Raw genomic sequence first — 26493 nt, 5'->3', positions numbered from 1 at the left:
GTTGGGGGCGGGAGAGGACTCACCAGAGACAGAGCAGGGAACAGAATAGGCAGAGTGACCGAAGTACACTGCTGGGGGGAGGAGTGGGCCAGACAGGAGAGGTCTGCTGTGCCATGTGGGCTGCTCCCTGGCTGGTTGGGAACCGAACTCATGCCGCAGTGGCTGCAGATTGTTTCATGGGTTGCGTCTAACCCTTGCGCCACCAGGGAGGCCCGCTTCTGGAATTTGTACCTGGAAACTTATAAAATATACCAAACATTCCCTGCCCTTAATACATATGTAGGCTCCTTTTCTAGACTATAGCTTTCTTTTAGCCAGGTGCTTAGCCTCCACCCTGGATCAGAGAACTTTTAACACATTTGTTTGGATGTTAGAGTTCATGGGCACACACAGATGAGATGCCCTCAACGGTAAGACTATAGGATTGGAGGTTGGGGTGCACTTAGCTTGAGATTTAGATTCAAATTTAGACTTCTGACATTTATCTCATGGTGAGGTTACATTAGACTGTATGAATTCATTGCTTTTCTAGGTCAAAAAAATGTTTCAGTATCAACAATTTTGTGGCTTCATATTTAAAATGTATGATAGACATAGCAAATATGTTAATTAGTTAGAGGAAGTATTTTAAAATTATTTTTATAAACTTCTTTTGTCATGTTGTCATTTAAAAAGAAAAATATTGGGGTCATTGATGGAATGGAAGTGACTTAGGCCCTTGGTGACTCTGCCTTTACTGGGACCTTCACAGAAGAGGTTCGGACACTTGTCTATGGACCCAGAGTCCACATTTAGAAGTTCAAGTCTATGAATTTTTTTCTTTATATGTTATACATTAATCTCACTTCCCAGCGCTGTCTAAATCTATGTAGGTTCTCCTGTTGCATATTTTTATCACCCTATCTACTAGATGACCAGATGGCTGCTCCCAAACATCTTTTCTGTCTGTTCAAATCTTCTGTGGCTTCCCAAACACTTGCTCTGCAAACCATGTTTCACTTCCTACAAAGCTAGTCATTAATTTGAAATTTTTTTATTGAGAATTCAGGCCATGATCTATCTAGTTCAGTTGATATTAAAAGCCCATCTGGACCCTGAATGTACAGATGCTGTTTAAGCAAAATGGAACCCCATTTTGGTCTTGGTACCCTTTCTCTGCTTTATTGAACTTTAAAAAAAAAAACCAAAATTATTTGCTCTGCTGTAGCCCTACTGTCTGCATATGTATATATTATAGCTATGTATGCTCATTTTTTGACTATTATTTCTTGAGCCTTGATATTGTGCCAGACACTGATGATATAATGGTGCATAAAATAAGAAGTTAAGAATCTAGTAGATGATACAGATAAATAGGAGGGACTGGCAGCATATACTGTCACATAGGAATGAAAGGAGACTACTGGAAGCTGTGAGAGCAGTCATTCTTTATCACAGGGTTTTAAGTGCCTACTTATCCCAAGCACTATTCTAGGTGCTAGAGGAAGAGATGACAAATAAGTAAACTGGGAGGCCTGCTTGAGGAGATAATATCTGGGCAGGATACTGAAGGATGAGAAGGATCCAGAGATCAGAGAGGAAGGGTATAGTGCAAAGAAGGCTTCCTAAAAGCTGTTATGTCTGAACTGAGCCCTGAAGCTGAAAAAGGAGTTAGGCAGGTGACAGAGGCTAGGAGTTTGGGGGAAAAATGTTCTAGGCAAAGGAAGTAGGATATGCAGAAACCCAGAGGGGAAGTTGTAGAACATTTGAGAAGTTTGTGGCTGGAAAAGATGAGGGTGTGGTAGATGATCACTAGCATCCCCTCTGCTTGGTAAAGTTGTTTTAATTGTGTAAGGACCAGTATTTCTGTGTACCCTCTTTTCTCTTCTAGAGAAAAGTTATAACCTTACTGATACACCAGTCCGAACATGTCTGGGCAGCTCACATACCAAAGAACTCCTACCATCTGATGGATAGGCAAAACATCAAAATACACAGAAAATTAGCATGACTATTGTTCAGGCTCACATCATCCCAGATAAGGACACTTTTGCATTGCAGGAGAGAGAGAGAAGAGAGAGAGAGAGAGAGAGAGAGAGAGAGAGAGAGAGAGAGAGAGAGAGAGAGAGAGAGAGAGAGAGAGGAGGCAGAAGAAGGAGAAGGGGAGATAAGGAGAGGGAGGTAGGTTGGCAAGAAATATATAAGATATTCTCAGGAAATGAAATGCTTCCCTGTAGGAGAGGTGAAGGGAAACCAGGGAGGAAAAAAGGAAGTCGGGAAGGAAACAATTCTGTACTGTGTGATAACGCTAAAGAAGCATGCTCTCACTCCTCCAACGAGGAAGGCATATAAACCTCATTTTGCAGCTGAAGAAACCAAGATCCACAGTACAAGAAAGAACTAGATCTGGCTAAACCCTTTATATTTTTCTGTCTCTAGTTTGGGTTTATTTATTTATTTATTTTTAATCAAGAAACTCTAAGGGGGCATTCGTTTCCCACAAATACTTAATGTCATATTAGGTGCTCAAAAGACATTGGGAGAATATCCGTTTTACTCAATAACATGCATATCAGCTGATTCCCAAAGCAGACAAAGCCTCAAATGCCACTTAGGTTATAATGGACCTATCTTTTTTAAAAAATATTGTATTTTATATAATTCTTACATCATTTTTCATTTTTGCATAATTTATGCATTTTCATTTTGGCTATATTCCCCATACAATTGCACCCCCCCCCTATTTTGACCTTAGTCCTTCCTCTTCCCGCCCCTCCTGCCCCAGTGTGTCTCTGGTTTAAAGTTGCTTGTCGATTTTGATATTTACTTTGTATATAATGGATCTATCTTCAAAGCTAAAAAAACTGGAATAAATTTCTAACAATTTTCCACTACTTCTAGTTAAGAGAGACATTCTTAGAAATGCAGTTTGAATGCAGAAATGTTGGAATTCTCAGAAAACATCAATGAGGGTTGACATTTTGGGGAACTAAAGCTGCCTCAGAAAAACCCAAGATGAATAGGGTCCTGCATGTACGAAGATGAATCACATTGGCAAAGCATAATTGTGTATCATGCTTTCCTACAGTACTTTATACTTACAAATCCTTAGAACAATTCAAGTTTTTTATTGCTATGGTTGTTTGGCTAAACATAAGCTAAAAACCTGACTATAATAATTAAGAAATTTTGGTTCACTTGCCTGTTATACAAGGATGCAAAGGGTTATTACAGACAGTCTGTCCAACAGCTGCTCTGTCTTCCCTGAAGTCAAAGCAATGGAATGGAGTACCAGCAAATCAGAATGGAGCTATTAGAACTGGTGTGGATGGGATGGGGTGGGGGGTACTGGGAAGTGTTAGGACAGTGGAAAACAGTACAATCCTGTCAATGTTTAAGAATAAGAGGGGACTTTCGTGAGGTTGGGATTGCCCTAGGGTTTGGAGACATCTCCTGGTGTCAGGATCCTAGTCAACCTCTAAAGTTCAACTGAATAATGAGTCTTCAATGGGGATCGGTACAGTCTCTACCTTCCAGAAATTTATAACTTATTTTATAGAAAACCAAGAAAATGATCCTTTGAATGGATGAGGAAAGGATTTGTAGGCCAAATAGGACCTTTGATTACTTAGTATGAGTAAATACATTTGGGATAGAGAGGAGGGAAAGGCATTACAGGTAATGGCAATGAAAGATCCAAATGTCCCCCCCCCCCTTTTTTTAAAGATTGTTTCAAGTGTTTCTCATATTTTTTTTTAAAGATTTTTATTTATTTATTTATGCAAGCACTGGGTACAGTCAGAAGCATGGGAGGGTGAGAGAATTCACCAGAGCCAGAGTGGAGAGCAGAGCAGGCAGACTGACGAAGTACACTGCTGATGGGAGCAGCAGGCGGTAGGAGAGGTCTGTGCGCCATGTGGGACCCTCGCCCAGGGGCCGAAGATCGAACCGGTGCTGCAGAGGCTGCAGGCAGCTTCGCAACCCAGCACTCAACCGCTGTGCCATTGGGGAGGACCCATCCAAATATCTCTTAAGGGCTATTCTGACCCTAAAGGATGGCATCAAAATTCTATCTTCATCTAAACTACATAGTAATTGGGGGGCGGAGGGTGGGGCAAGAAGAGTCTACTGGAAGGAGATTGTGTACTTAGGAATGAGGTCTTCCATCTTCCCATTTGGTGTCATTCCCTATCAAATAAATTGCACCAAGCTAAGGAAAAGAGAGGTAACCTTATTGAGAGGTTTTGGTTTAATAGCTTAACCAGAAAGCAAATTCATTAATTAAATGTACTTTAATTGCATTCACTGAACAAACATTTATTGAACACCTCAGTAATGCCAGGCACTAGTCTAGTCAGTCTTATCCGGGCAAGGAAGAAAGGTGCTTCCTCATAGCACACAGGAAAGAGATGTTAAGACACTGGTTTTTACACACAAAAGTGGAAGGAGCTTCCTTTTTATGAGCACATATTTGCTATAGTTCTAAAATCAAAAAATGATGGAAGGACATTCGCAGAACACGAGGCATTCATTTCACAAACCTCAGGTGGGGAAAGTGTGAAGGAACATTGCTAGCACTTGTCTGAAGATGACTCACATACATACACATACAGTGGGACTGGTTTTGTTTTTAATCAGAATGTTTGAGAGTAGGAAGACCAACAACTCACCAGAAGTTGAGTGAAAAGGTATCAAGATGAATGTCGAGAAATTTGGAGGTGGCTGGATCCCTCGGGCCGCTTCTCCTTTTTCTTAGGACAGATAACACAAGGTGAGGCTACAGAGCCACACATCTGTTTCTGATTTACTTTCTCGGTCTTGTAGTTGGAGTCATTTCTAGATCATGTGTTAGTCTTAGGATAAGTTAGACGGAATTTACACAAAGGGTGAATGCATAATTAACCGCATACACAGACACATCCACACAATGTAGTTAAAAACATATGCAAAAATTCTGATTAGAAAAATTATCAGGTATTTCCTTCATTCTCTCATTTGTGCTACTCGTGCCCTATTTGTCATTGTTATTGTCACTGTTCTGATTTCAGGATGTAGGAAGCCTATCCTTTGATTCATCTTCTTGGTTCTTGACTAGAGCATGACATTGACCTTCCCTAAATGTAGAACTAAAATCTGATGGATTTTTCTTCATCAGATTACATTCTCTAGTGTTTCACAGGGTCTTTGATGGAACCAATTTAACGGCTAGGAGGGTATAAATGTTAAATTTTAAAGGACATTCTGAATACAGTGCATGCTTAAATTGAAATTTTAAATCATTTACGTCTTTTCCTAGTCATCTTTCTTGCCTTATACAAGCTATGTATATTCCCACTTACTTTGCTTATCCTTTTGAATTTACTATATCATCTTAAATTTGGTTAATTATTTAAAGCACTGAAAACAAAGGTCAAGGGCAATTTTATTCTTTTAAAGCACTTTCTTCTATTGAGAAAAAAATTAGGTCAGACAAATTAAGCTCAAAACTATTTTGCAATTGCTTTCCTGAACTTCATTTTTATAATTTTCTCATCCAGTTTACAATGGTTTTCCTAAGGTTTATGCCTTCTCACTTAGATATTTAAAATGCCATTATTTACTAAATTCTAAAGCACTGACCTTTGTAGTTACTTTGTTGGAAATCTTGCTGTAATTTGACAGAGCATTAACTAATTCTGATTACTTATCTAGTACATGGGTGAAAATATCCACCTTTCAAGACAGACAGTTCCAACACAATTTGACAACATTAGGAAACATCAGTTCTAAGAACACAGGAAAAAATTCGAACCATGTTGACATTTCTGCCTGGTGTTAGATAGTGTTCTTTAAAGACCAGACAGACAGCATGCACAATTGCAGGCGGAAACAATACATCTGCTGACACTGGCATTACCCGCCAAATTTGGCCATGTTTTAAAATAAGTAACTTTTTGGTGATGCATAGTACTGAAATTACACAAACAGTAGAAATTACTAAGACATAAGCCTAAATGTTTTGTGGGTTTCAAGATTTTATGCAATCAATATACTAACATCTGTAACACCCTTTTGTTTCTAAAAATGTTGATGCCAGAAACATGAGATTAACATTGCTTGATGACTTTCGTTCAGATTTTAAAATAAACTTAAGTTTAATTCTTTGGAATAATCATTCTTGAGCCACATTTTTATTTAGGTCATTAAGGCAACCATAATCATCCCCTTATAAGGAAAAGTTTCATTAAAAATGCTAGGGAACTGCAGTCTGTTTCAAAAACCAATACTTGTAGCTTGTTGTACTTATAGTTGTAAATGTCTAGTTTATTAAATGAAAACATCCTTAACAGTTTCATCTCGAGAGTGTCAGCAACAATTTTAAAAAGTTGACAATGAAAAATAGTCAAATATTCCGGGAACTTCCATAATAATAGGAAATTACCTTCTTCCCTAGAAATGACTGTTTTGCCTAACTTAGAAGCTTTTAGGGAGCTGACATAATAAAGTGATGTTCAGAAGGCTGAAAAACCTGAATGTGTATGGAAATTCCTTCATAATTTTTATTTGCCAAAATTGATATACCATTTTCTAGTGGGTTTGAAATTTCCTGACACCTAAATTGCAACATCAGATACCTTTTAAAATACTAACTCCTTCTACCTCCTTGTATATCAACCAAGTTCTATTCTAAGTAACATTAATGGAAAATTGAAAAAAGTCCTGAATATTAAATATCCTTAGAGAACCCCTTCTCTGCTCTTGTGATAATTTTTTCCCCTATCAGTTCTCTGAGAATATGTTAACTTGTGAGTCATGCTGAAAAATTATTTTTGGCTGAGTAAAGATTTCATTATGGTTTGCTTTATCATTTGTGACAAATATCCTATAAATGTAATCAGGTTAGCACCTTCTCTATGGACAAATCTACTTCTATCTTTCATACACTACTTGAGCCAGGTCAATATTTGTTAATTCACTACCTACTGTGTGCTGAAAAGAGAACATACATTTCAATCTCAGAAGGAAAACACACTCAGTGGTTAATTTTTTTATCATTTTTACAAATGAATAGTGTACATAAAAAAATAAAAGGATAACTTTATTAAACATACAAATTCAAGAACATTTAGGTTTTCATAAAATTATAGTATGAGAAGACAGATCAAAGGTAATGGTGTAGATACATACACACACACATTATATTTAGCAATAGATTAGGTAGACAAACTGACTTCATGGTCAAATAACAAAATGAAAATAATATCCTTACGCTGTTTCTATACTCTATGACTACAAAATAGGAAACTTCTCAGCAAATCCATTCCTCACTCCCAGACTGACTTCTCACAAGAAGTTGGATAGCTGTCGTTGCTATACATCATTCTGGCATACAGTAATACATAAACTTCTATCTTAGGTCCTTTTCTACTTTGCTTACTTCACTATCTCTTACCAATCCACCCAAGACCCCAATCTTCATTCTTCCTTGAGTAGAGCCAACTTAGTCCAATAGGTTATATAGCTCTTGATGGCGTCACGTAAAGGAAAAATGTGCAATAGATTCAATTCTGCTTGTCAATTTCCTTTCAGCAGCTACCTAATTCTACCTAAGATGGTGTGAAAAAGCATACAGCTGAAAAAGAAAAGCATTCTGGACTATTAATCTTCACCTTGGCCCTGAAGTGTCCCTTTTTTTCAACCAGTGTAGCATTATTTTAAGATTCTAACTGTAAACATAAGCAACATTTAACTAAGCACCCAGAAATGTTTTGAAAGCACCATATTAATTCCAAGGAGATTGTATTACGTGGGGATTAAGAAGGCAGAAAAAGTGAGAGAAATCATTAAGAAACCATGGCAATTCACGCAAAAAATGCTTTCAAAAAATACTCTAAAAATGGAAAGGTGTAATTTTATGTGATATTCCCCACCCCCACCAGACATGACAAACATTTTCTCAGTACTTGTTTAGTGTTCATGAAAGATACAACATATACATCTGCAAGAGAGGAAATTATTTTCTTTACCTACAGAATGGACAGAACACCAGAATCAGGTTAGGTTTTTTAAAAGGACACAGATCACAGCTTGAAGAAATCAATAAACTAAGTCTTCTGACCTAGTTTAGACACTGCACGGTATATTTTAATCCCTGAAATATCCATTAATTTACTGACTTGCATCTAGAATCCCTATGTACTAGGATAACACTGCTCCTTTATCTGCATATGACAGTGAAATATTAGGGAAAACTAAAAATTTGAATATGCTGGGGTATCTCTAACCGAAAGACCCATTGTTAGTCCAAAAAATGACCCCAGGCCCCTTAAGCAATCTTAATCTGTATTTCAGAATCTGCCTTGAGAGCAAATACTTCAATTTAAAAATAAATTATTCATCTTGTCCTGGTTTCTAATCAATAACTTATGACTATTACACAAAGAACTCTTTTTCAACCCACCTCACAATATACAACAGCAAACATTAAATGAAGACTTGATAATCACAAGCTCATGTCTTTAAAAAAGGGATGCAATAAAGCTTCTGCTGCTGTTATTCTTGAAGCTGGATTGAGATCTAGAAGTTTGTCAAGCAGGTCATAAGCTTCATCAGGCACCTCATCCCAGCCTTCTAAACTGGTAGCACACTCATCAGACCGACCCCCAGAGTCATTGCTGCCCCCTTTATACAGTGAATTCCCTGAGTGCTGTGCTTGAAGTGTTTGTATGGGGTCATTCTGGGCAGATTTCCCTAAAAAAGCCGGGTCATGAGACGCAGGCTTCTGTAAACTGCTGACTAATTTGGAAGTGTTAAAATCTATACCCCTGAGCTTCTCACAGAGTTTTCTCAAGTCTTGTGCTGGGACTTCTTTGCTACACAATATTGATTTGCCTAAAAAAGAAAAAAAATAACATTTTATACTATTTGAATATATCAGAAAACTCTTTGTGAGAAACTTGCAAGTCAAACTGTCCTTTGCAAGTATATTTATGCTGAGTATGAACTGGAGAACCACATACTAAAGTTATGTATTGTACTACACTGAAGACCGATTCATAAAGTGGGGGGAGCAAAAAGCAGTGACTTATTAAGGGATGTTGGGGACTTCCACAGCTTCATTCATATTCAGTGCAAAGTTATAGTAAATTTTGACTGAAATAACCACAGAAGTCATACTAAAAAAACATGCGACAGGTGCTGCAAAGCATTATTTTTTAATCATGACAACAACCATTATAATAATAAATCTCTAAAGGTCCTTGCCGGCTAGCCTGACACTTGCTCTGGAGCGTTTTTGTCAGATGTTGTACTTCCACGTTGGTTTTCAGTATGATTTTGACTACAGGTGGTAGAGATTTAAGCTCTTCAACAAAATGTTGTAGTGTTGTCTGATAACCATTATGTCCATAAACTTCTTATGAAGTTATTGAATAGCAGAGCTAAGTTTTTTCAACCAGTAGAGAATAAGCATGCTAAAGTAAGAATACAATTTCTAAAGTGTAAGTTTTGCTTTCTACTCCTGGTTACTTTACCCTTGTCTGTATCTATTATTCTATCCTATTACCCGCAGATAAAATTCTCTTATACTAGGTACAAGAAAGGTACCAGTTATGGATTGGCTTTGTTGCAGAAACATCTCCTGGTTAGCCTCCATTAGGAAGCTTTCTTCACAGCCACCACTAAGTTTTTGTTTCTGATGGATGAAACTACGGCACTGGTACCTAACTAAGCACAGGACAATCATTTTCACTGTGGTTCCTAGCCAGAAGCAGTTCTTGGTTATTATCAGATGTTTTTCAAACTAACAAGTCTGGACTCTCTCCATATCCTATTATTCTGAATTTTATTATCCTAACCTGCTGGGGTGAGACAACTGTCAGATAATTATCGTGTAGCACTGATCCAGGGGCCGGGCATAAAGCAGCCCACCTACTCTTGTGACAGGCGGACTGAAACTTTATCCCCAAAGGGGTGTACCATATGGTATGATAGCACACTGACTCAATCACACCATTCTCTGCAAGGCATTAACTACAGTGTACATGAAGAATAAATACAAAGTGGACATTTAAGTTGTTGATCAGAGCAAGGCTGAGATAATTTTTGGATGTCCCATAAAGTACACAAGTGTTGAAGTACAAGAACTTGTGTAGCTAAGGAGATGATTTCCTACATCTAATACGTGTTTACAATAATGTTCAATCAGTACAGGTGTTTCGTTCATCTCTCTTCTCTGCTACTTTAACCCTAAGGAACATAGAAATCCACATGCTCTCATTTCTGTACAACAGAATATATGCTGTGTGTACAGACTAAGATAAATTAAGACAGGCCTAAGAGTAACTGATGCTTAATATACAATAAACTAAAACATTATTAATGATATTTATATGATAAAATCAAGCCACAAATACAAAGAATTAAGATTTTATTCCTTATTCTTTTAAAATTATAAATAGTGGAGAAATATAATAGTTTGTACTTGATAAGATTAAATGATTAACCGAACAGAACTGATGACAGACTATTTTCTTAACAATGCTATTTATTTTCAAGTGATTGAGAAATTCTCTACCTAAGATTAGAGAACGTTATGAACACAGAATGTTTATTTGAAGAGAATTTTGTAATACTGATAATTTATTAAATGCTTTGCAAGTGATAGCCAGAGGCATGTTTCTTTTGTTCTATAACATAAAAAAATTACTTACCAAAAGTTTTAGCAGCCTGGATAGTTTCCTTGGATCCACGAATTGTCATAATTTGAGCCAAAGCAGTTAAATCATCACTTGCTTTATAAAATGGATATCGTCCACTGAGCAAAGAAAGGAATATGACACCTGCAGACCACATGTCAATTGCTGTAACAGAAAACAAACTTTAAAAATACTCTGATTCTGTCATCTGCATCAGTAATCCTTAGCCTTCACTGTGCATCTGAATCATCTTGAGAGCCTTAAAAGAAATTCTGATGCATAGGCCGAATGCCTCAGCGATTCTGATTTAATTATTCTGGAGTAGGGTTCAGGCATCAGTATCTTTTTTAAAGTTCCTCAGGGACTTTAAATACAATTCCAGGATTGAGAATCCTTGGTTTAACATCCTTAATACAAAACACATTGTTTGCTTTCTTGAGCAACATGTTGATAAGTTTAAAAAGATATTTCATTATTGCAAAACACTAAGTAAATGCACATTTTATAAGATCAAAAGAAATTGAAAAATAGCAACATTGGAAAAAATCTGCATGCTTTTCAAGAACTATACATCTCAGTGAAAGGTTTTCACTTTAGTGAGAAGTATTGAACATCAGAAACCCTTCCTTGGCAAGGTGCTAACCCTTACTTTTTCTATACAAAAATTAATCTTCAGAATTTTGGCACTTAAGGTTAAGACCAATTAACTTGCATGTTAAGAAATTCATTAAGACAAAATAAAAAAAAAACCCTGACAATAGAAAGGTGGTAACCAGAGGGGACCCACTGGTAGGAATGGGGAGAAGAAACTCCAATATTTAGAGGTGGGTGTGGTGAGATATATGCAGTTGTGGAGATGGGAAAATGTCCTCCTGGAACTTATGCAGTGTTGTGATCTAATGTTACCTAAAAAAAAAAAAAAAAAAAAAAAACAACAACAACAACAACAAAAAAAAAACACCCCCAAACAAAAAACAATGTGTCCTCTCCACCCTCCAAAAAAACCCACATTTTTTTCTCCTAGGATCATCTTTTCTCCTAATTGCTGACCTCCCAATATCAAGAAGTTATCTCTTGGCAACTGCATCATCTGACTTTCTTAGTTCACTTTGTACCTCTGGCTGCTTCTTCAACATTTTCCCCAAGCCTCTTCCCTCTCAACTCTCCCTGATTAGTCCATTCACTTCATAACTACCATTTATATATAACGACGACACTCAACTTATTTCTAGTTCAGATTTCCACGTGCTTACTTTTATTTTGTAAGACATTTCTATCTGGATGTTTCACAAATATCTCAAATCAATTATGTTATTTCTTCTTTATTCCCCATCTTGATTACTGGTACCCATTCAACTTTCCCAAGTGATGAATGTGATAAACATCCTGGATGCCTTTTTCTTTACCTTCCTACACCCAATTATCACAAGGCAGAGCCTTTCTAATTCTTCCTCTATCATTCCTATTACTAGTGCCCTCAGTTAAGTTTTCATCATCTCTCTCTGTACCCCTTCAGGATACCACTCTCCAAATTCTATCTTTCTTGCACATATGTCTTGCATACCATACTATCTTTTCCCCTTAAATAACTTTCCAGCATCTACAGAATGAAGTCCAAATTGTTTATCAAGTGTGATCTGACCGTACCTACATCTTTTCAGGTTTACTTCTTAGCATTTCTTAACTTCCATTTTACATTATAGAAACACTAAACTTTTTATAGCTTCCTGTATGCTATTTCATGAGTTCCTCTACTCCTGCCTCAAAGAAAAACCTCAATCCCGATTTATACTCTGTTTTCAGAGGTTATATTTAAGACATTATTCTAAAAAGAGAAACACAGGTTTAATCAAGACTAACAAACAATTTATGTGCCAACAACATAAAAGTTAGTTATATTTAAAGGAGATTTCAAAGGGTTCCTGATTCCTACTAGGACCAACGCTTTGTGCATTTTTGTTTTCTTGTCCATATCTCCTCTATGTAACTTACTCCAAAATCCCTTCAGGTAAGGGCAGTTAGAAATCCTTCAAATATCTTGTATACAGTTTTATCACCATATTCAACAGGTTATTTTATAATTATTTAAGCATGTGTCTGACTATAATGTAAACAGATAATTCTATTACTCTTTTATATTTTTAGCAAATACAGAACACTTGATGAATGAATGCATTTCTTTAAAGTCTGTAATCCAAGTGAATTGCAAGATTCATCTATTCAATAGATGCTTCCTGGAAACTGGGTTGATGACAACTTTTTTATATTAGAGAATTTTCCTTCTCAAAAATGCAATGCCATTATATTGTTTTCAATTTTTTTTCAATCTTCTGACTTCTGAGGTACTAAGCAAACAGATAAAATGTTGCCAGTCTTAAGTTAGCAAAAACTACTAGATACAATTTTCCCCCAACATCTTGCAAACAGATAAGCAAAATGCAATGAAAAAAAAAAAAAAATGTGAAAGGAAAACAGCCACACTAGGATTAGATTCTTTCAAAAATAGCATTAGCTCAAAAATGGGACTGTCACATTGCTAAAATCATGTATATAATTTTATTAAAAGCAACAGAGCTCAAATATTGGTTATAAATAGACAGAGATCATAAAATAAACTATGCCTGGGTAATTAATTTTATTTGGGTCTGTATTTCTAGTGCAAATTACCTGTAGTTTGGTTGGGGCACTTTGTTAAGACCTCAGGTGCTCTGAATCCTGGTGTCCCTGCCCGAGGAGCAACCTGTTGTCGCCTTATGATAACAAATAAGATTTTTCTAGTTATATTAAAGCTTAATTATTTAAGAACAAAAATATTTATCAATTTAAGTCACAATAAAATCTACACAAGTTATTACAACGCAAATTATAATTCAGAATAATGACAGTCCTCTCCCCCATCCCCCAGTTCATAGTTCCGGGTGTAAAAAGAGGTAGCAGATGGGTAGATAGTAAGAGCCATAATAGAAAAACAGAACACAACAGCAATTCAGAGACATAAAAATCATTTGTTTCAAGTGATTAATTACTGATATAGTCACTTTTGTACTTGAGTCAATCAGAGAAAACTCAAAGTCAACTCTTGAAAGGGTGGGAGGAATTATCACGGTGAAATGTAGCAGGTGGGAGTGAGAGAGGACACCTATTTTTTGGTTCTGGTTATTCTACATCAGCAGGAATAAAGAAAACAAAAAGTTTATCCACAAGCAAAATATCCAATTTTAAGCTACCCCAAACCAAAATTATTTGCCTCTAAGAGCAAGTAAATTTTCCAAAAAGTATATATATGTCAAATAAACAACACATGCCAATAGTCTTTGTTCTTCACGGTATTTTTCTCTGCACTAGTGCATATGTAGTTCCAAAATTGTGCTGCTTCCTCTCACACAACTCTATCAGTTGTCTTCCAAAACTAATGCAATGCTGGTGATTTTATAAGCCATCAAAATACATTACCTTGAAAGGCAAATACTGCAAACTTTATCTGTTGCATAACAATCACAGGTCAGACTAGATGGGCAAGAACTGGAAGTTTTCCTCACTGTACCACTATTCACAGCTTTTGTAGAAACAGCTTTCTTTTTTGTAGCTAACTTTCTAGATAGCACATCCATAGTCTTTGACTGCTTCATAAGCTGTAAAAGAAAGTTGCATTTTCTATTTCCATTAACATTTAAGTGGGGGCCTTCAAATGCTAGTATGGCAAACACAACAATAGAAGCATAACTTTTAAAACCACTGGATTGTAAATTATTAAAATATTTAAGCCTTTTTAGGTTCTTCTGCTTGAACAAACATATTAAGATCTACTAATCAGTCCTAGTTTGGCAAATACTGACTTACACTTTATTAGAACTTTGCCTGATATGTTACAAAAGTATAAAACAGTGATGCTCTAGTGTCTAACTCCATTTCAGAACTGTAAACTGCACAATTAACACTGGCTAAACTCAGTTTCAATTTGTTTTTCATGCTATCTATTACAGAATATCATAAATTACTTTAAAAACTATTTAACATCAAAGGCTATTTTGTAAACTTTACATATATCTTTACACTATTTACTGTGTGTCAGAAATGTGTTAGTTGTTGGGAGCTCACATGATAGCCAAGAGAGAAAAGGTTTTAATATTCTAAATATTCCTCTAGAGAAAGAGCAATAATAATAAGGTAACCAAAAATGATGAAAAAATCTACCAGAAAGGTTCAGGAAAAAAAACTGGAAAATATAAGAGCACTGACTAGATGCTCAAAACAGTAATACCTCTGCTGAAGCAAAACTCTAAAGACTTACTGATAACAAATGCTAATCTAGTCATTCCCTAAATCCTCTGGAGTGTACAACTGACTGATGATTGCACTATTAAGCTACATTACTTACTTTCACTGCAGGGCTCTCATGTGAAATGGAGCTGTGTATATTGAAATTTCTTTCTCCAAAAACAGAGCGCTGGACAGAAAGGCCTACAGATCCTTCCTACAATACCAACAAAAAACAGGGAAAACAAGGATTATATCTGTAACACTTTCTGCCAGCTGTACTCTGCCATAGTTTTGAAAGAGTTAAGTGACATGAAACAAAAACAGCTGCATCCAAGTCATTCTTAGGTACCAAAACACTTCTGTGAAAGGAAAAAATAGTCTAGACAGAACTCTAAACACCCATACAATGTTATCATAGTCCACAAATATATATAACTTAAAAATTTCAAAAATCACCTGCATGGATGTTACATTTACTGTGCAGCTAAAATGGAGATAGACACTTCAGAATTTTTCCCCTACAACTAGTGCTTTAAAAAAAAAAAAATAATTAATCTGAACTTTATAACATGCAGGGAAATTTGTTAATTTCCACTTTTTGTTGTATAATACAACTGTAATGGCAAAGACATTATAAACCTACCAAGTAAATTTTAGATTTGAAATAGTTAAACCATCCATTACAAATCTTAGTGAAAAATCTTGTTGACAGAATACATAATAAATGTTAAATAATTTTTTTAACTGCAAGTATATCCCAGTATCATATCTCCCTCTGTTGGCGAAGGAGTGTAATTCTAAAACCGTGTTAGTACTTAAGAAATAAAAGAGAACCTTTCCATCTTTTCCTTGTTTACTCTGAATTTGTGCATTTGTATAAGGCCTTTTAACAGAAGTTTTTGTGGCAGGTTGTTGATCCAGCTCTTTAGGTGCTCCTGAGCCACTCAGAGAAATCTTGTTTCCTGTGATTACACGGGATTTATTTTGTGAACAACTTTCCTGCTGAGTTTCGGACTGGACAAATTTGAGTAGCTCTATTTTCGTATCATGGGTTCCTTGGGCCAAACCAAAGTCTACTAAAGCATACCTAAGAAACAAAAGTAAGCATTTTCACTTTTCTGGAACTAATAAAGCTTAGTAACATCATAATATGCTCAAACCGTATTTATTCACAAACTGCAATTCTTTTAGGACTCAATTAAGAATTTATATACATATATATCAATTATTCCTCAATTAAAAAGTAAAACATTCTTGAGAAAAGAAAAATAAGGTTTATAGATACGATAAGGACTTAACAGCTAACTAGGACTGAAAATTAAGGAAAGATATATCTAACCCGGGGCCTCCCTGGTGGCGCAGGTGTTAAGACACAACCTAGAAACTATGCACAGCCTCTGCAGCATGAGTTCAATCCCCAGCCAGCCAGGGAGCTACCCACATGGTGCAGCAGACCTCTCCTGACTTGCCCGTTGCTCCCCTCAGCAGTGCATGTCAGTAGATCTGCCTGTTCTATTCCCCACCTTTCACCCCCAGCACCTCTGGGACTGTACCCCAGCTCTTGTATGCATGAATGAATAAATATTTTTTTAAAAAAAGATATATCTAACCCTTGCACAAAAATCTTTTTTCCCCTTTCCAATGGATTTTGTTGACAAAGGCAGACAAGAAGGGCAGAATATAAGCACAATTCTTTGTTCTCTGTTGTTGGCAGAGATGGCATCACAGTACATCATTTTTAATTAAACATTAAGTTTAAAAGAAAAATAAACTATAACCATGATCTAATTAAAGAGAAAGGTCAAGACTGTAAAAGTGCAAGGAAAGAAGTTGTAATTTCTATTCTTCTGGCCATACTCAGTATGACTGATTCATTGTATAAATGCAGTATTTATTTTCTGTTTAGGCCTTTATATATATGATTGGCATAAGAAATACACATACAAGCAGAATTTCAGTATTCAGACTATAATGTAGTCTAATCCCCTCATTTGCTAGGAAAAAAAAAATCCTAGATTAAGAGAAATGTGCTAAGGTCAAAAAGGACTAGACCCTTTCTAAGTTTCATTCAGCTAAATGCTATTTCTACTGGGCCATGGAACATCTAATGATGTACATAGCTTTACTAATATAATTTTACCTTTTCCTTCACTGTATTTCCCTTCCCTGATCAAATGAAAATTTGGAATAAAAAAAAAAATCTGTGCTACTACAGTTATGTCTGATGGACCCACAACACAAATTCAATCAAATGTAAGTATTTTCTAGTAACCTGACATACTCACTTTTTCAGGCGTCTATTAAATAAAAAATTGCTTGGTTTCACATCACGGTGAACAATACCAAACTGATGAATGCGTTTCAAAGCTTTGAACAGATTAAACATATATTCCCGTACTTCTTGAAATGAAAGCAAATTCAAAATATCCTAAAATAAAGTTGTGAATAAGGTCATAAAATTATTTTCATTGAAACAGTTAGCTAATAAAAATTCAAGAACAGTAAAACCTACCAAAAAGGACTCATGCTCCAGATACGGCATTGCAATAACCACATGATCATTCTTCCTAAAACAGTATTTAACTCCCATGACATTATCTTGCCCCCTAGTGGAAAAATGCACAACGTTACAGGAAAGGTCAAATGAACTGAAACTTTATGCTTAGTTTTTCTTAAAACTGCAATCTTAACAATGCATAAATAATGCTATAAAATTTACTTAAGGGCCTTCCTAGTGGTGCAAGGGGTTAAGATACAACCTACGAAGCTATCAGCAACCACTGCAGCACGAGTTTGATCCCGACCAGGGAGGAGACCCACATGGTGCAGCAGACCTCTCCTGACTCGCCCGCTGCTCCCCTCAGCAGTGTATTTCAGTAGATCTGCCTGTTCTGTGCCCCACTCTGTCTCTGGTGAATCCTCTCACCTTCCACACCTCTGGCCTGTACCCTAGTTCTTGTATGCATAAGTAAATAAAAATAAATATTAAAAAAAAATTTACTCAAAATCACCATCATATAGGATAGTGTGCACATTTAAGTGACTTGACAAAATATGCAGCTCCTATTATGAGGTTACTATAATAATTCACACATCTGATAATCATACTTTTAATTGGGGGAATGACAAAATGAGAAATAATACGAATGAGTTAATAAGACTTAATATCAGATAATGTAATAACTAGAAAACAATAATAGCTGACAGTGAGCATTCACTATATGCATCTATTAACAAATTCACTTCATCTTCACAACAACCCTATGAGGGCTGTTTCTATTATTTCTTGTTTTATAGATGAAAATAGAGGTACAGAGAGGTTAAGGAACTTTCCCCAAGGTCACTAGCCTAGTAAGTCATGAGCCAGGATTTGAATCCAGGCAGTTTACTGCAGATCTATACTCAACTGCTTTATATAAGATGAGGAAAACAGGATAAAATTGACTCCCATGGTTTTAAGCCTGAGTAAAAACAATATGGATACCAACAAAATATGTAGAATAATCAGCAAAAACAGCATTAAAAACCAAGAACCCATCATGTTGATAAGGGTATCTAGATATGGGAGTAAATCTTATGTGAGAAATGAGAGAAGTCCATAATACTTGTTGAGAAGTGATTAGCTAAAGTTGTGAAAATGATTAGAGTTCTAAACCTTGAAAAAGCCTCAAGGTTCAGCTGGAGGGCAAAATAAGGAAGAAGCTATAGAAGGCCAGCGAAAGGATGTTACCCAAGTGAGGAGCCTGAAAGGAAGAGGTGATTAGCATTAAGGTCAAAGAGAGTAAGGAATGAGGGAAGCCTTTTGGTTTGGAAAATAAGAATCAACTGACAGTAGTATCTCAAGGGACAATATAAACGGAACAGACAATGCAAAATAAGATAGAAAGAAAATAAGACACAGTGCAAGCAGAATATAGAGATATTTTATCTGAAATATCAGACAAGGAAAAGAAGAAAATCCAGCATGGAGCTAGAAAGGAAAGCAAAATGAGATAAAGGCTTTTTTAGCATGTACTTCAAAGAAGTGCAGGGAAAGGAAAAGTGGCAGAAGGAGGTATTTAAAAGTGTGGGGGAAGGATGCTCTTATTCAGGGTACTAGTACTTTAGTAATTATGCCCTAAGAGGTCAGTTTACCCTTTTTGTAATAAACAAGGTGAAACAGGGTAACAGGGTGAAACAAAGAAATAGGCTTGTTCATTCATTTAGTAAATATTTAATCAGCATTGTGATTTGCCAATAAAAAAAAAATAACTTGATTTCTGCCCACATGGAGTTTATTAACTAGTGGACAATACGGATAAAAACAGATTACAAGGGTTTTGAAAGAGATTGACTTTATCAACAATGATAAATAGGTGAGTCTAATTTACTTTACAGAAAATGGTGCCACTTTTGCTCAGATCAGAAAGGTGAGAAGTCAGCATATGGGGAAACAGTACAGGTAGTGGCCCTGAGGTGAGTGAGTTGAGACAAATCTGAGGAATGAAAGAAATGGGAGCACAGCAGAGGAAATGGGGAGACCAGCAGGGGATAAGGTTGCATTTTTTTTCAAAGTAAATGTATTTTGGAAACCATATAAAGATTATAAGTGCTGGATCAAACAGTATCCCATTCATATTATAAACTTACATATCTTTATATTTTAAAGGCTATTCTGGCTGTTGTGTGACCATGGGGATGGAGGGGCGGGTATGGAAAGATGGGTCAAAGCAGGCTACTGTAGTAAGTTATCTAGGCTTTGACTGAAGTCGTGATTGGAAGATAAAAACAAAGGTGGATTTCTTGATATATTTTGGAGGCAAAATGTCCAGCCTTTGGATATGGTTTAGGAGAGAAATAGATATTGAGGGTGATTACTAGGTTTCTGGTCTTAGCTACTGAGTATCTACTGGTGGTGTCATTTGCTGAGATGAGCAGATGAAAATAAGTTGTTGCAAAAGGATTTCTGTTCTCTCTTTTGGCAGGTGAAGAGATGCAAAATTTAGATTTTTGGCATGTTAAGTCTAAGATGGTTATTAGGCACACAAACGGAAATATCAAATGGTCAGGTGGACAAATACAAATTTGCAGTTAAGAGTTATGAGGCCACATACCAAAAAGACCAGAAACAATAGGTATTGGTAAGACAGTAAGAAAAATGAACGCTCATACACTGTTGGTGGGAATGTAGACTATCCTGCCCCTGTGGAGATTTCTCAAAATTTATCTACCACATGATCCAGCAATTCTCCTGTGGGTTCCTATGAGCTGGCTACTAACTGGTCACTCATGGGCAACTGTGACCTATTTGCTATTTACAAATCATAGCAGAGCATTCCTTGACTACCTATGGAGTATAGCCCGTATCATGAGGCAGGCCTGGGGATGCCTAGGCCACTGCTGACCTGATTATGTGACTATCTTCATGGTGGTCTTGGGATAACTCTGCCTGTGATAATACTTTCCTGACGCAAATGTCTCTTGACGCGTGGTCACGATGTCCCCTTCTCTGTTCCTCGTAAAACTTTGTCCCCCATTCCATTCCCACCCTCTGGACTTTATTCCTTATACCATTTTCACATGATCAGCTTTTACTAGCCTGTGTGCTTCAATAAAAGGCATAAGAACTTCTGCTCAGTAGCATAGTCTTGCCTTGCAAACCTGCTCCATGACTACTGTGTCCCTCATCACATTCCTATCACAACATTCTTCTTAGTATCTAGCCAAGAATATGAAAATACTAATTCAAAGGGATATATGTACTCCTAGGTTAGTTGCAACACTATTTACAATAGTCAAGCTATGGAAAAACCAGTGTCCAACAACAGACAAGTGGATTAAGAAGATATTGTATATTTACACAATGGAATACTACTCAGCTATAAAAAATTATGAAATCTTTTATTTTTGAAAGCATGTATGGAATGAGAAGGGATTATGTTAAGTGAAGTAAGTGAGGAGGAGAAAGACAAATACTGGATGATTTTACTCATGTGCGTCATATAAAGAAACAAAACAAAGGAACAAGCAAAACTAAACCAAAAACAAACACTTGAAATCAGACTGCAGAACTGAGGTTACTGGAAGGGAAGGGTGGGGCCCAATAAACTATACTGGAGTATTACTGGTGGCATGGTGTGATAACATACATTTGTTATCATTGTACTGGTGTGAAAAGTACTCCTAAAACAGAGTATTGTAAACCAAGATTACTTTGATAAAAATAATTTAATTCTAAAAAAGAAAAAAAAATGCAGTTAGAGAGTTTACTATCTATTTAAAGTCATGTGAAAATACATTATACTATCCAGGGAAAAGAACAGAGAAGGGAAACTCAAGAGCAAACAATGAGGAGCAACAACATTTAGAGGTCAGACAGAAGAGAGCTGACAAAGGATACTGAATACGAAAGGCCAAATAAGGCAGGAAGAAAACAAGGAGTAAGTGGCAGTACAGAAGTCAAAAGGCAACATATGAACGGAAAGAGGAACTGGCAAAATGGAAGTCATGGCTGACTCTCCCTAAAGTAGTTTCAGCTTGTATTGAGAGCAGTCATACTGTGTGTACAGTGAAAGCGGGTGTGGAAGTGAAAACAGTATGTATAGATAATTTCTGAGAAGTGTGGGAATGATAGGGAACAAAGAAATAATGGAGCAGCTAGGAGGATGGCAGTACAGGGAGGATAAGGGATTCTAAATCATGTCTGTATGTTAATAGGAATGATCTAGCAGACACTGATGAAAAAGACATGCTGGATTATTCTGTTGTTCACATAGAATATAAGATGAGGCTATCAAAAGCTAGGGAGATGTAAAATATGAGTTTTGCATATTATAAAAAAACTAGCTGGATGACCGAAGTCAAAGTTTATGACATGGCAGGAAGAATAGAAAAAGATCTAGTAAAAGAATAGGAATTCAAGCTGAGCCCCAAGGAAAATCCACTCTAAACATTAATATAAATTTAACCAATCATTCCTAGAAAGTGCTAGCAAACTGGAAACACCTAACTAAAGATGTTTAATTCATGGAAAATCTCATCATCCCTTCATCTAATAAAAAAGTTCAAAAATTATATACAGTCAGTTCAATCGGAATATCTTTAAATTGCCTACCCAGCCACTGTTAGACACTGAAGTTCAGCTGCAATTCTTATAGGATGACTTGTTGGAATTAAGTGTTTTAGAGCAATTTTCTCTTCAAGTCCTACTTGTAACTGTGCTGTGGCCAAATATACAGAGCTGAAAGTACCTGTAAGACAATTTATTTTTCAACTTTTTTTTAAAATCAGTAAAAAGATGTAAAGATTTGCTTCTTGTATTTACTATTTGGGATTATAGTCCCAAATCATCTCATCATCTATTAGTAATAAAATTGCGCCTTAATGTTTTTTAAAAAGTATATTTTTCAGTAAGAAATAATGAAAATCAAGGTTATATGGGAAAAAGAGAAGAAAAAATTAATAAAGATAATAAAACATATCCCCAAATTACCTTCTCCAATTTTATCTTTAATCTTAAACACATTGCCAAGCTGTGGTACAGCTTCATAAAGCTTCTCAATATCTTTTTTAATGCCTATCAAGGAAATAAGAATCACAGTTAAAATTAATGAGTATATTTTATAGTTTAAAACCTCAATGAAACAAATTCTAAAACATGAGTAATTGGATTAAAAATAAAAAATCGCTATAATAAAATCTATCACGTGGGTGTAACTCACAGACACCTCAAACTAACAAAACTGCAAGTCAAGAATCATACACACCAGATTTCTATAGTTTAGAAATACATGCTAATAGATACACTAACATAGCACAGAATACCACAAAACAAAGCTAAATTAAAAAAAATAAATCAACAATTTGTGCTGTGATCACTAGATGGCATGACAAGGACACAATGCAATCTTGAAAACTATTTTCTTCCCCTGAAGACACAAAATCTTACAGGCCTGGAAAAGTTTTATGTATTGAATATTCACATTATACGCTCAGAGAAAAGACCTAGTAAAGCTTTTAGAAATGATGTATTTATAAAAAGTTGCCCCAATTACGAATAGAATCGTCTTTGTCAGCAAATAAACTGCTGCTTTTAAACAAATAAAAGCTCTTTAAGAAAACAAAGATGGTTAAAATAAGGAGAGGCAATACTACAAAAATCAATAAACTATTATATACAACAAAAAACCATATTCTTAAGAGTCATCAGATTGTATTACAATATCTAGGCCAAGCATGAGCTACCTAAGGTTGTACTACTCTGTATAGTATTAATAGTTTTTAAGACATTTTCAAAGCACTTTCACATGTATTATCTTTTAAATTTCACAACAGCACAGTGACACTGACAACAGAAACTGCATCCTGATTTTTCAGATAAGGAAGCCTTATTCAGGAAGGTTAAACAATTTGCCCAATTTCACAGAGCTATTACTTATACTCATTCTTTAACAATATTTTTAAAAATGCGTAGCTTTTTTTTTTAAAAGATTCATTTATCTATACAAGAACCGGGTTACAGGCCAGATGTGCAGGAGGTAAGAGGATTCACCAGAGTCAGAGTGAGGAATAGAACAGGCAGATTGACTGAAATATACTGAGAGGAGCAGTGGGCGAGATAGGAGAGGTCTGCTGCGCCATGTGGGACTCTCCCTGGCGGGCCGGGAATCGAACCTGTGCTGCAGAGGCTGCAGACAGCTTCACAGCGCTGCGCTCAACCACCAGTGCTACCAGGGAGGCCCCGCTTAGCATTTTTTTAAACAAAACAAAACAAAACAAAACAAAAGAACAAAATTGGTGAAATCCCTATTCTCTAATCTGGAAGAAAAGACAAATGTTAAAGTTTACTCTTCATACAAAATCCTTATTAATAATACAGGAATGCACATATTATAAAGTAGGAGGCAGTAGGGATAGGCAATGAATACTTCTGAAGGTGCCGAAAACTTCAGGTGATAATTAAGCTGTGTTTTGGAATATTCAGCTGTGGAAAAAAAAGTGATTTCAGGAAGAAGAAACTATGTATGCAAAGACACAGAAAAGGAGAGAGGGTAAAGGGAGGAAATAATGAAATTCAATGTGACCAAGGAAGGAAAAGGCAGAGAAGTAAAGCAAAGTAAAAATCATAAAACTTTTAAGCAGGGAGATAACAGGTGGAGGAAGAATTTTATCTTCTATTTGCTTCAAATACTCTTACCTTATGGTTTCAAATGACTGGCTCAACTGTCAGTCTTTGACATTTTATTTCAAGAAGTACTCTTCCCCATTACTTGCTTTACCTGAGTATCTTTGGGGTACTTAGCCAGTATCAAATTTCCTGTCTGTTCATTTGATCACTGTTTTCCTCCCACTAAACTATAAGTTACACCAATATATGTTGCTTGTTTGTATAATTCACTGTATACTGAGCTCTGAGTTAAAACAGTGCCTAGCCTAGCATGTTCGCTGGATGAATGAATTATTACTATCATGGGCACTCAGAGAGATTGGTGAAATCTGGAATAAAATTCACCCACTCTTTATTTCCCAGTATTTTTTTCAGAAGAGTATTAGAACAGTAGCTTTCATTTCAATATAAATCAAAAACAAAGCCAGATTTGTTCGTTCATACACTCAGCCAAATGTACATTACATGTAAAGGAGATACTGCCTTCAGAGAGCTTATGATGTATCTGAAGAGACAAGATACAGAGAGCTAAAACAATACAAGAATGCAAGGACTGGGTTATTGTATTATGCCCAAGGACTAATAAAGGAAAACTGAACTGTGAAAAGCAGGCAATTACAAAAAGATTGAAGGGAAGAGGGGCAGCATTTACGAAATTAGATGAAAGTGGCATGTTAAGGTTATTCCAGTAGCACAAGATGAACTGGAGGATAGAAAAGAATTGGGAGCAGACAGTTTCAGTAAAAAACTTCATTGTAATTCAGGAGTAAAGTGTAAGAGAATAAATTCATGTGGTAGGAATGGAAGAAGAGGCAATGCCATACATAAAAAGTAGTAAGATGGCCTCCTTGGTGGTGCAAGGGGTTAAGACGCAACCTGTGAAGCTGTCACCAGCCATTGCTGCATGAGTTCGATCCCTGACTGGGGAGCTGCCCATATGGTACAGTAGACCTCTTCTGACTTGCCTGCTGCTCCCCTCAGCAATGTATTTCAGTCAATCTGCTTGTTCTGTTCCCCACTGTCTCTGGTGAAACTCCCACACCTCTGGCCTGTACCCCAGCTCTCATATGCATAAATAAATCATTCTTTAAAAAAAAAAACAGTAGTAAGATAAAGTTAGTAACTGGACATGGGGAGCAAATATAAAGCATAAATCAAAGGCAACTCCAAAGTTATAAGCATAGGTAAATGACATAATACTGACCAAAAATAGGGACATCAGGAAAAATACTCATATGACACAAAAGATGAGTTCAGTTTTAGTTAGAAAGCAGAAGCCTGTCCCATCATATTTTTTTCAGGATGGAGTTCATGATGTACTCCCAGACCTTGTGTTTTATTATTGCTAAGAACATTTCATTTATTTTTGTTAGTGAATTCTACTTTTGAATACCTAAATGAAAATCCCTCATCGACTTCTCAATCCAAGCTTATTGCAATATGATGAAGAGAAAGGAGTCATAAGTCAAGGAGAAGAGAAATTCTAGTCTAGCTATCAACAAACTTTGTTCTTTGGACAACTGCTAATATACAGACCTTCGCACTGTCATCGATAAAATGACATGGTTGGACCATGCAATCTGGGGGCCTCCCTGGTGGCACAAGGGGTTAAGACACAACCTATGAAGCTATCTGCAGCCACAGCAGCACAAGTTTGATCCCAGCCAGGGAGATACCCACATGGTGCAGTGGAACTCTCCTGACTGGCCTGCTGCTCCCCTCAGCAGTGTATTTCAGTCAGTCTGTCTGTTCCCCACTGTCTCTGGTGAATACTCTCATCCCCCACACCTCTGGCCTGTACCCCAGTTCTTGTATGCATAAATAAATCTTAAAAAAAGATAGGTTGGTATCCTTTAAAATAAAATAAAATAAAACGCAATCCAATCTTAAATCTAGAACTCACTAAGCTTTACTGATTTGTAAAATGTTTCTCTATAAGCATATAACTCACCTTTGAGATTCAGAAAGTTTTCTTGTTTCAAATAACTGCAAATACAGAATTTGAAACCGTGCATTTTTAGAATTAAATACATACCTGGTAGTTTATAATTCTGCTCATATTTTTTTAACGAGCCATCCGCCTGAAGCCGGTCACACAGGGGAGTAAAAGCCATTGGTTCATCCATCTGAATCCCCAAAGAAGCCTCTATCACAAAATTGGGATGCGAAGGGCCACCTAAGGGGTCATGTTCACAGGGGGGGAGCAAAGCCGCCGAGAAATTCAGGATCCTGGAGATGAAAGGTTTCAATCACTCACTGAACCAAGCACTAAAACATCATACCCCCAAGGGCAAAACGCATCACACGTCCACATCCCCAGGAAGACAGTGGGCCTTTTCTAAGGATTCCATGTACCTCTCTTCTACCTTATGGAAACAGCGGCCGGGGCTAGAAGGGGAGACTTCCGCGCCCCGGCGGCCCTGGAAGGGAGGC

The 26493-nt window shown here is 36.5% G+C and overlaps 1 protein-coding gene across 1 annotated transcript; it reads right to left on the bottom strand.

The window, feature by feature from the left end:
* Positions 1-8461: 8461 nt before the first annotated feature.
* On the bottom strand, positions 8462-26201 carry CDC7 (cell division cycle 7; the record flags this gene model as incomplete). Its single annotated transcript, XM_084243252.1, has 11 exons — positions 26096-26201; positions 22387-22470; positions 22009-22144; positions 17428-17521; positions 17201-17343; positions 15750-16002; positions 15034-15129; positions 14109-14287; positions 13323-13405; positions 10671-10820; positions 8462-8850 (listed from the first exon to the last, which is right to left on the bottom strand). The coding sequence occupies exons 1-11, from the start codon at positions 26184-26186 to the stop codon at positions 8462-8464; spliced, it is 1698 nt and encodes a 565-aa protein (XP_084099378.1). The 5' UTR covers positions 26187-26201.
* Between the last annotated feature and the right edge of the window lie 292 nt (positions 26202-26493).

The sequence above is a fragment of the Talpa europaea genome (genome assembly GCF_964194135.1).
Source record: "Talpa europaea genome assembly, chromosome: 9".
NCBI classification, from domain to species: domain Eukaryota; kingdom Metazoa; phylum Chordata; class Mammalia; order Eulipotyphla; family Talpidae; genus Talpa; species Talpa europaea.
This window is presented reverse-complemented; position numbering and strand designations above follow the sequence as displayed.